The sequence below is a fragment of the Miscanthus floridulus genome, chromosome 1 (genome assembly GCF_019320115.1).
Source record: "Miscanthus floridulus cultivar M001 chromosome 1, ASM1932011v1, whole genome shotgun sequence".
Lineage (NCBI taxonomy): Eukaryota > Viridiplantae > Streptophyta > Magnoliopsida > Poales > Poaceae > Miscanthus > Miscanthus floridulus.
The window spans coordinates 198388051-198399381 of NC_089580.1; the positions used below are offsets into that span (position 1 = coordinate 198388051).

At 47.6% G+C, this 11331-nt stretch overlaps 1 protein-coding gene across 1 annotated transcript; it reads left to right on the forward strand.

Moving 5' to 3' along the window:
- The first annotated feature begins 915 nt into the window (after positions 1-915).
- Positions 916-4604, forward strand: LOC136508577 (cyclin-dependent kinase inhibitor 5-like). The gene is made up of 3 exons (XM_066503294.1): positions 916-1528; positions 3890-4099; positions 4224-4604. Exons 1-3 carry the CDS (start codon positions 1176-1178, stop codon positions 4291-4293), a joined length of 633 nt encoding a protein of 210 aa, XP_066359391.1. The 5' UTR covers positions 916-1175; the 3' UTR covers positions 4294-4604.
- The last annotated feature ends 6727 nt before the right edge of the window (positions 4605-11331 follow it).

The following is an 11331-nucleotide window of genomic DNA, read 5'->3' on the forward strand; positions in this document are numbered from 1 at the left end:
GCAACCCGCCGGTCACCATTCATGATCGCCTCGCTTCTTTGAGCAGCAACCATTCTGAGTTTATTGATCTGTTTCCCCTCGTGCTCCATTCTCTTCTCTATGCTCCTCTACTTGACTCCACCGATCGGTTGTCTTCTCTTGATTTCAATGACATATGTAGGTTTCCATCTCTAAGAGTCCGCTTGGTTGGCTAGGTCACTATTCTAGCTAAGTGGATTCATTATAATCTAAGAAGCAAACCTATTTGGTAGCCTAACGATATGGATGCCAAAAGTACACCCTTAGCCAAGTTCGGTGGATACGCCCAAAGATGAGCTTCACCCGCCATTCTGGATTGGTGAAGTAACGCATGTCATGCAAGGAGCCTTAATATCTGTGACAACCCATCATCTTTACTAAGTTATTGCATACGTGGATATAGGGTGATTGCATGTAGCCAACCAAACATTTTTTTACGTGTTTCTACTCATTAAAGACGTACGGTGTAACCATGTGAGAGTAACCACACAAACACTTAGCCCATTTTCTACTAGCAGCTTGAAATTCTCCTTAGAAGAGTATTTTAGACTTGATGGCAGCACGTGAGGGCGAAGGAACACGAAGGAAGGAAAACGGAATTTAGAAGGGGAACGGAAAGCATGGCCTTTTCCCCAGGGACACCACCCGCCAGTGTTGGTTGGTGATCGGATCACGCACGGCACGACATCCCCATCCTCCCCAGTGCCGGCCGCTTCCGCCCGCTACCAGAACCCACGCGGCACCCGCCCAGGCGGCCATCCACCCACCCCACCCACCCTTTCTTTCTCTCTCTTACCTAAGCCAGGGCCCAGGCCCAGCCCGCCAGCCGCCTCCCCCTGCGCGCGCTGTCTCTCTCTCTAAATAGCAGCGCCCGCCCGCGCGGGACACCACCCGCCCTCCCGCGCCTTTTCCCGCTAGCCAACGCACGGCACCGCACCACAAGGCAGGCAAGGCGCGCCCCTCTCTCGGCTCTCGCTCTGCTCCTCCCCCCTCTCTCTTTCAGCCTGCATCGTCTTCCCCTCCCCATTATTCCCGGGATTCCCCTGTTGCTGCGTGCGACTGCGCCCCGCCCCACCTACCTACCGCCTCCGCCTCCGCTCCTCTCCTCTCCAGCGAGCCGCGACCGCGCGGGAGGGACGGGACCAGCCGACCAGGCCATGGGGAAGTACATGCGCAAGGGCAAGGTGTCCGGGGAGGTCGCCGTCATGGAGGTCCCCGGCGGCGCGCTGCTCGGCGTCCGCACCCGCTCCCGCACGCTCGCGCTGCAGCGCGCGCAGAGGCCGCTCGACAAGGGCGACGCGGAGGACGCCGCCGGGGAGTACCTCGAGCTCAGGAGCCGGAGGCTCGAGAAGCCGCACAAGGAGCCGCTGCCGCCGCCGCCCGCGGCCGCAACCAAGAGGGGCGCCGGGAGGAAGGCTGCCGCCTCCGCTGCGGCGCCGCACGCGCTGGCGGAGGACGACGTCGAGGTCTCCTTCGGCGAGAACGTGCTCGACTTCGACGCCATGGAAAGGTGAGATTTTTCGGCCTCCTGCTCCGTCCCTCGTTCAATTTGTCCCTTCGTCCGCCGTGAGGGGATTGGTTAGGGTTCATGTTGTCCCTTCAGGGACTCAGGGTTCACCCTTTCTCCTTGATTCCACTCCTTTAGCGCCGCCGCTGGGTATCCAGCGCTTCGAATTAGCAGTTGACTGGTGCCAACATTTGGCGCCGAATCCAATACTTTCCCCAGTATCCTAGCCAGTGTGTGAAATGCTTTGTTTGCGTTCTTGGGACAACGTTTCGGCCGACAAGCCCACTCTTCGGCTGAAATTGAACAACGCAGTAACTCGCTCCAAGACTTCTCCTCATTTGTTCCAAGGATTGGAACGACGCTAATACCGTGCCGTTGCTCGTTTCTTGCGTTCAAACCCAGTTCCTCATGCGTCTAAAAATCACTTGTACTTTTTTCCCCAAAAAATAAATGAGTACTGTATTTATCTAAGTTCTTGTCGAGTAGCTAGCTTAAATATTCCGAAGTCTTGTTCATTGCAGCTATGCCATTTGTTTCACTTACTAACCTGTTCTAGTGATTGACAAGTAATCCTTTAACCTAAGAGAATCCCCAGTCTAGACACCTAGACCACCTAACAACTGCACTTTTTTTTGGCTCAAATGAACAGGTAATCCTCAGTAAGTTGCCTGTCAAGTCCTTGTATTATCGCACCCAATCCAATCAAAAGCACGTTTAGTAGACGCTCGTATTCATCTCAATCCATATATGTCCACTCTAATCCATTTTAACACACGTGGATTGAAGTCTTACATCTAAACAAGCCCCTCGTGAATCTCCTCTAGTGGCCGTTGCCTAGTCGTTACCCATAGCCGCAGCTCTGAGACTATCTCCGACAAGGAACCTATATGGACATCAAACCCAAAATGGTAGCAAGAGATCTAAAATTAGCTTCCAACAGAGTATCTATACGAGAGACAACAACCTCCAACAGAGTATCTATATGAGAGATCTATTTTGGGTTGTCTGAGAGACACAACCCAAATATGGGTATTCTCTCTGATGGAAATCCATTTGTAGAAATGATTCTCTTTTTGGTCTTGGTGTTAAAGAAGATGTCGAATAGATATTGAATCTTTTGTCTGTAGCGCATGAATGGGTTTTGGACGTTGTTGTTGAGACAGTCCGAGGGGAAAAGTAGCCTCCTTTCCCCTTGTTCTCCATCTCCCCCTGCCCTAAACGAGCAGAGTAGCAGTGCTTCGTTCGCTTGCATTAGCCTTTGTGCTCTAGTTGCCTCTCGGTTAGTGGTGGGGTTCGGCAGTGACCCTCCCAATATTTTGCCAATCAAAGGCCCTTTTTGCGAGAAGTTTCAGTCGCCCACAGCCCCAAAGCCACCACATCTGTCGCACTCAAGATCCTGTTTCGTGCGTGGCTGCTCACTTGCCACTGCCTTGTGTCTGGAAGGCAACTAAAACCGCATGGCATTGGCAACCAGCTCATCATTAGCCGTGTACCAGAGCAGTCAGCACCATTGAATGCCTCCTGCTTGTTTAGTTGCCTGTGATCACTGGACCCTGGATGGACTACCTTTCTTGAAATGCAAACGTGAAATGGAGGGAACTTTATTCCTATTCTTGTGCATCAGCCACTATAGTTTTGAGGGAACATCAGCCACTATAGTTCTTCGAAAAATTGTGTCTAGCGCAACCCCTTCATGGGAGGGATGAAAGACAGGACTTTTCTGGTATTTGCAGTGCAAAGTGGTCGCTCTGGTTTGGCACCAGAATAGTTGTGTGACACTATTTTAGTAGCATATTCTTGTGCGCATGGGCCCATCTTTGGCATATGCTCATGGAAAATCCTATTTAGCTCAGTTGTCTCTGTTTAGGCCCACTTGTTGTTTGCCTGTATTAAGTGTGCTTGCCTCAGCATAAATCAAGTACCAGATTGTGGGGGCATATGCCCGGAAGAGACAAGTGCATAGTAGTATTGTATGAGAAGGTATCAATTATCGGCCATGTGTTGTCATATCATTCGCCAATCCAGCTTACAGCTTGCAAGTGCCACGTTTTGGGTATTGAAGCCCTTCATTTGGGGATTAGAGAAGGAGACACGGTGGAGGAGCAAATTTTGTTTGCCCGTCAATACTTATTCATACAGTAGTGTTTTAGTACAAAATCGAACAGTAGTTTGCAGGACTATGGTTTATTTTGAATAGTGTCTGTGATACTTTGGCCTTCCTTGATGTCTGCTTCTGGGCTGACTCATTGGATTTAAATTTGAAGTTTAGGAGTGGAAAAAAATTGTACAATGTAATGACACCTGTGCACTTGAGGCATTGTTTCTTAGTTCCTTTTTCCTCATATATGCTTCTTTTGGTTGCAGGAGTACCAGAGAGACAACACCATGCAGTTTGATTAGGAACCCGGAGATGATAAGCACCCCAGGATCCACAACTAAAAGTAAAACCAGCAACTCGATGACTTCCCGTCGCAGAATGGAAACCTCAGTCTGCCGTTTCATACCGAGTTCACTTGAGATGGAAGAGTTCTTCTCAGCAGCTGAAAAACAGGAGCAGCATAACTTCAGGGAGAAGTAAGTCTCAGCTTCGTTGTCTTTATACCACTTATTATTTTTTGAAACAACTTTATACCACTTATTAAACATTCTGTTAATTCTTCCATGGGCTGACATTGAACTGCAACACTGTTCTGATCAGGTATAACTTCTGTCCTGTGAATGACTGTCCTCTTCCGGGTCGGTATGAATGGGCGAGGCTAGACTGCTAGATTCCCAGGACAAGAGCACCATTGATCTGATATGTCTACCACAATTACTAGCCCCGCGGCGGAGGCGCACTCAACTGGATCGCATTAGCTTTCATGTCTGTTGTAAAAATTAGAGTAGTTAGCTTGTAGCTGAATGATCTTCTGTAACGAACAGGCGCGGTTCTGAGTTACACCCTGATCCCCAACCTCACTGTAACCGTTAACTGCTCAAGCTGTAACCGAACCATCTCATGTAGTGTAGGTCTAGCGTATTCATCTGTTCCTAGTTCTCGAATTAATTGAATGAAATTAGAGTTAGATTTGCATGGCAATCGCCTGGTGTTTTCAACTGTCATCTGTGCATGAGATTCCTTTGCCCTGGCCTGAGAATTTGGCGTGGCCTCATCATGCCCTTGAAAGGCCATGGCATGATGGAATCTGTGGGGCTTCACGGGACCTGCATTTGCTCTATCCGGTGATACTACTACTTTTGAACAGCAAACTGGTTTCGGTTCCATTGGGAGCTCAGTCTACTCTCGTGGCGCGAGTCATGCCATGGCCTTGCGGTGTGTCGTTTTCTTTGGGAGTGGTCGCTGGGATGATGACATGATGGTTTCACTTGGAGCGACCGGCGCATCAGCAGTGATGATTCGGTTTTGGAATGTTGCAGACTTGCAGGCAAATGCTGTTCCTTTTCAATTTTAACTGAGGCAACTGGTAAATTTTTCTTTCCAGTCAAACTAGTCAGCTGTAGTGCACTGAGAAATTTTTTTGCAAGCTTGCTCCTTTTGGAGACAGATGTCCCTTTTTCACTTCATCTTTACCGCTTTCCTGTTTTCATTTATCAAAGATACTAGCTTCCAGCATTGCTGCCTGAAATCGCTGCTGGTTATGGGCAACCTGTTCTTAGTGGCTGTAAGCAGGCTTTGCTACAATACACACACTAAAACCCACTAGCTTCCCCGTACTGCTCTTGCAACCTTTTCCTGCAGTGGACTTGCAAATTGGTCAAAAGCTGCCGCAAGTTTCCAAACACGTTAATAATGTCAAAAGAATCCAAGGCGCAAGCAGCCGCATGCATTTCCTACGGTTTAAGCTGTAGTACAGCTCATCTGCATAAAACGCTCCCTCATTTCAGTGAGAAAGAAGTACCACTGACAGTAGATTACCAACTCGGTAAAAAGCTACTAGTACTACAATTGAACGGAGGACACTGCTTTCCTGCAGGAATCTGTGGACAGTGGACTGCAGCACTTGGAGACATTTGGATTCTGAAAGATGCAATGCAGTGCAACAATCCTGTGCCTCTGTCATCTGAGCCAAGGGTTTTGGATGCATCAGGCGGCACGATCCCTGTGTTTGTGATGGTTATCCGGAACAGTGGCCTCTTCAAAACGGTGTGCGTGCTGAATCTGGCTCCAAGCTACTGTAGCATTAGCACACGCGCTGCAGGCTTGCAGTGGTGCAGGCAGATGATGAGACAGTTCACAGCTGGAGCTGCCCCCTATTTGGGTGCCAAGTTACCGCGGTGGGGCTAATCGCCCCGTTCGTCTGTCGTTTAAGTCATACTTTTTCAGCAGTATTTTTCTCGCACAGTGACTCCGTTCGCTTCGTTCAAAAAAAACAAGTTGAAATAATGTTTCAGTTAATTTGTTGTGAGAAGAAAAAAATAAGCCGAAAAAGACATATTACAAGAGAAACGAACAGGGCCAATAAATCAGTCAACACTACTTTTAGTCCTGACTTATCCACCAAACGAACGGGGCAAATAATTACTGTGATGAAGCGGCACTAGCACAGCCGCTCTTTCATGGGCCTCCACTCTCGTGTGCAGGCTAGCGTTGGTGAATGGAGCTGGAGCCTGAATTTTTTACTTTTTAGTCTTTTTTTTTTGAAAGTTTCTCACAAATACATCCTTGATGGAAAGAATTTAAAAAATAGACACTTAGCTCGTTGCCATCAATGCTGATGCTGAGCTAACATATTTCAGCGCCAGCGTCCCAAGCGCCGAGGTGACAGGCAGCTCGACGCCGTAGACGCTGGCGCCGAGCTCGGCGCCGTAGACGTTGGCGCCCTGTACGCCCCGCGCCCGCACCCCAAGCGATGGTGAAGTGCAGCAAGCGAATGTGGGACTAGGGTGGTCGGCTAGTCGCGTGGTCAGCATACGTGTCTCGCTCGGCGGAAGTGCATGCATCTGCGATGACAGCAGGTGTGCATGCTGTCGCTGCTGCAGGTGCATGCTACAAGGCCGCTCACCTCGTGCTCCACACCGCTGACCCTGAAGTAGAGCATACTCTATAACAAGCGAAAAATGATAAAAAAATATTTATATTAGTATTCTATAAAAATATTAACACATAGAGATCAAATTTCTCTTTCATTAGAAAGATGATTCAAAATAATGACCTAGTTTATAACTAAACTATACACCTCTGATATCTTTTATAAACTATCCATGTCTACCTTTTTGAAAGATGTTGTATACTAGCCCCCGTCCATTTAGAATGCCTATAAATATCATTATGATAATAATATAAAGTAAGGTTGAATCAAAAGTGTCTATCTTCGTTGTTATACAAAAATAAAAAAAAGTATCTCTCAAATCTACATGTAAATATTAATCTAATATATATAAAGTATGATATATATCTTTTTAAATTGCAGACTTCTACACTCCTACTAAGAAAATTAAGCATACGCTATGTTCCATCATCAAGTAAACATGTATATATTTGAATAAATATTTATTTTAAGAGCTTATCAAACATGGAAAATGGTCCCTCAACGAAAGCACATAGCAATTAGCCTACCTATTAAGCCCACCTATTTAGATACACTAGGATTAATTTTAGCTAATTTTTAGGGTATGTCTATAGATTTTTTTTAATTTTAACATTTTTTGGAAACTAATTTTAAATCTAACATGGTCGGGTTTTTTTTTAAACTAACACTTTTGTCTGCGCCTATTGCGCGGGCGGACGCGGCTGGCTGGCTGGCGCGGGCGGACGCGGCTGCGACGGCCAGCGTGCTCAGCGACGGGCTGGTGCAGTGGCCAGGCGGCCTTGCTGCGCTGCTCGGGCAACGGCGGCTGCTCGGCCACTGGCGGACGCGGGCCGCGGCGGGGTTTTATTTGGCTCTGTCGCGCCACGGATCAGGGCGCGGCAATGCCGCGCCAAGATCGGTGGCGCGGTAGGCCCTGCCCCGTCAGCGGTCAGCGATTCCGGTCGCCGCCACGTCAGCCCTCTGCCACGCCACCATGCATGGCGCAGGGCATTTGACCGCGCCAGGGCAATAGGCGCGGTGAAAAGTGTTAGTTTAAAAAAACCAACCGTGTTAGATTTAAAATTAGTTTCCAAAAAGTGTTAAAATTAAAAAAAAACTGTCTACACAGAGGTCGGGTGTTTGGGGGACATGTCTCACCCGGGTGTCATGTCACCTTAAAACACTCGAATCCCAACAACAGAGTAATCGGGTGACACATCCCAGCTAAACACTCGATTCCTGTAGCCGACGGATCCAAATCTATCGACGCAAATAAAATATATCCAATAAATATAAAATTAAATAATAAAATAACAAAAAATTACCAAATAATTACTATGGAATGCAAATTGGTAGAAATTCAAAGAAAAAACAGATAAAACATACAGAGAACAAATAAAAAAGGCAAAAAATTAATCAGATAATTTCTATGGAAGCCAAATCGGAAGATTTCAAAGAAACACAAATAAATCATACAGACAAACAAAAATGAACCAGAAAAAGATTATAGAAGTATTCAAGTAATTCAAATGATCATTCTCATTTGCGAACAATAAATTTATCGCAATTGAACATAGAATTTACACCTAAACAAAAGCAGTAAAATATAGTCTAACAAGACGTGACGTGCCCCTGCTAAATGAATAAATTTACATGCATGGGTTCAGAGTGGATAGCGTGTGGTCCAACTTAGTTTTCAAGGGAACATGCATGCATGGGGCGTGGAGCACGAGGTGAGCGGCCTTGTAGCATGCACCTATAGCAGCGACAGCATGCACACCTGCTAGCATCGCAGATGCATGCACTTCCGCCGAGCGAGACACGCATGCTGACCACGCGACCAGCCGACCACCCTGATCCCACAGACGCTTGCTGCACTTCGCCATCGCTTGGGGCGCGGGTGCGGGGCGTACAGGGCGCCAAGCTCGGCGCCAACGTCTACGGCGTCTGGGATGCTGACGCTGAGACGTGCTAGCTCGGCGTCAGCATCGTCTCGGCGCCGAGCTAAGGGTCTATTTTTTGAATTCTTTCCACCAAGGGTCTATTTATGAGAAACTTTTAAAAAATGGCTAAAAAGTAAAAAAATTCTGAGCCGGAGCCTGGATGCAGTGATGCTCGCTCACTGCAGATTAGCATCTGATGGTACTGTACATGAGGATTAAGCTTTGCTTCTGTTCTGAAAATCATCGCTGCGATTGTGTTCCATTTCATGTCTAGCAACCTGCAACTAGGACTGTCGGATGATGGTCTCACCGCATACCCTTGTGCACAAAGCTGTTGGACTGGCACGGCACAAAGGTAGGCACTCCATGCTTTTCTCTGCCTTTGAGCCTCTGAGTTATCTGTACTTGCACGAGCATTTTGCTTGGCGCGAAAAGTTTGAAAGTCACATTGCAATCAAAGTTGCTTGTACCAGTACCACAGAGGGTGCAGATTCAGCAGACTGGTCATCATAGAACCCGAGTTGGACCATTTGAAAGCTCCGGGTACTCCCCCCCTCTCTCTCTCTCTCTCTCTCTCTCTCGGCTAAGGGTGTGTTTAGATCCAAAAATTTTTGGGTTTTGGGCACTGTAGCATTTTCGTTTTTATTTGGTAATTAGTGTCTGATTATGGACTAATTAGATTCAAAAGTTTCGTCTCACGAATTCTCATCCAACTGTGTAATTAGTTTTTTTTCGTCTACATTTAGTACTCCATGCATATACCGCAAGATTTGATGTGACAGGTACTATGCAAAATTTTTTGGGAACTAAACGGGGCCTAAAATGCGTCTAGCGTACTAGTATTTCGTATAGAAAATGCGGCCATGCAGCGTATCCTGTACAGGAAATGCGCTCACGGCTCATTCTAACGTCATGTCTGATATGGGCCCGTTCGCAAAAATGATTTGTTTGGCTTTTTTTTTTAGCCGGAACAGTATTTTTCTCTTACAACAATTCAGCCGGAACAGTGTTTTTCAGCCAGTTTCAGCCAAGTTTTAGACCAGCGAACGGGGCCATGGTTCTAAACAGCTCCGCCTTCTAAATGCAGTGCGTGGAGGAGCTCAACCCGGTGAAGCTAAGGTCGTGTTTTGCATGACTTTTTCCGGCTCTCGCTCCTCACCTCGTGCTATAGCGATATTGTTTATAGAGCTGTTTTTCTCTCTCTTGTCAAAATGAACTGGGAGCTAGGAGAAACCACGATTCATGGCTCCTTCGGTACTGTAGCACGGAGCCAGAGCCCGAAGGAGGCTTGTGCCAAGCACGCCCTAAATACTATTCTATTCGTTCCAAATTATAAGTTATTTTAACTTTTTTAAGAGTCAAAGCATCTCAAGTTTAACCAAAATTATAAAGAGAATTACGAAGATTTATGACATCAAATTATACTGCTGTAAAGTACTGTCTGAAGTAATGCTGCAGAACAGGATAAATAACTTCACTAGTTCTGTCGGTGCAGAAAGTGATCGACAAGTAAATATTTATAGTTTTGAAGTACGTTGTGATCGGAGGTGGCCTAGCACTCAATGACACAGGGTTTATACTGGTTCAGACAACGTGCCCTACGTCCAGTTTGAGTCGGCCGATGACTTTATTCCTGACCCCATGTGCTCGAAGTTTACAGTGGGGTTACAAACGAGAAGGAGAAAGATGGGAGTACAAAAGGTCCGGTCGGACTCCAATCGGAAGGGCCGAGAGTGACGAGAGCCCCGCTATGAGCTAAGTGTTCAAGCGTGTGCTTGAGATTCGAGCCTGATGGTTCTGTGGTTATGAACTAGTGAACTTGATTGATCTAATGAATCTGAAATAACTTACCATGTTGGGAGATAGCGCATCCTCTTTTATAGATAAAGAGGATGACCTTATAAGTGTGAGAGAGAGAGTATGTATGCTATTAAGCCTTGTTGCCCACGTCGGCGGGTACAGGATGATGGTAGGCGCCCATAATACTGTTGAATGTCAGATGCACGTGGGAGGTAGTGTTGTCTTCTTTGGGTATGGCAGACGTCGGCGCCTGCTACACTGTTGATACCTGGAGGCATGCAAGGGGTTTTACCATGTTCGTTCGGTACGGTAAAAGCCGGCGCCCATAACACTGTCGATGTCCAGAGGCATGTGGGGTGCCTTACCGTATGAGAGTTAATGGCGCCCACAATACTATAGGGGAAAATATCGACGCCTACAACACTGTTTGGGCTCTATTGTGCCAGGGAGGTTGCAGAGTATGGTCCCAGTATTGAGGTTTGACTTGTGCGCCCTGCCTTACTTTCTCCGTCTGTTTCCTGGTCCTTATTGAGCGGGTGTCCCCGGTTAGTTGGTCCCAGTCGGCTCTGATTGCGCCAGTCGGAGAAGAGCAGTGAGCATAGTTTTGGCGTACCCCGGTCGAAGACGTGGGGTCGGAGTCGGAAGTAGTGCTTTGGCTAGGCCTTCCGGTCAGAGAGGTCGTCCGAAGGTGGGCTAGAGACCAAAGTGAGCGCTCCGGTTAGAGATGTGGGCCGGAGTCGAAAAATGGGCGACGCTCCTCCTCGACCAGACCTTCTGGTTGGTGATTGGATCGTCCTTCTCGCCTGTTGTTTAGATACTTGGGTCAACCCATGAGTTACGCGTTGTCTGCTTGAGCTGAGCCTTTGTTGGGAAGCTGGTCTGCGAGGGACCCCGGGTTTATGAACCAGATAGGAGCCCCTGAGCCCCTGGGCGATTCGGGCAGAATCGTCTGGGGGATTTTTATCTTGACGACGGGTGCGCGTGAGCACACCCGTGGGTGTAGCCTCCAAGCCCCCGGGTGATTCAGGCAGAATCGTCTGGGGGTTTTCATGTT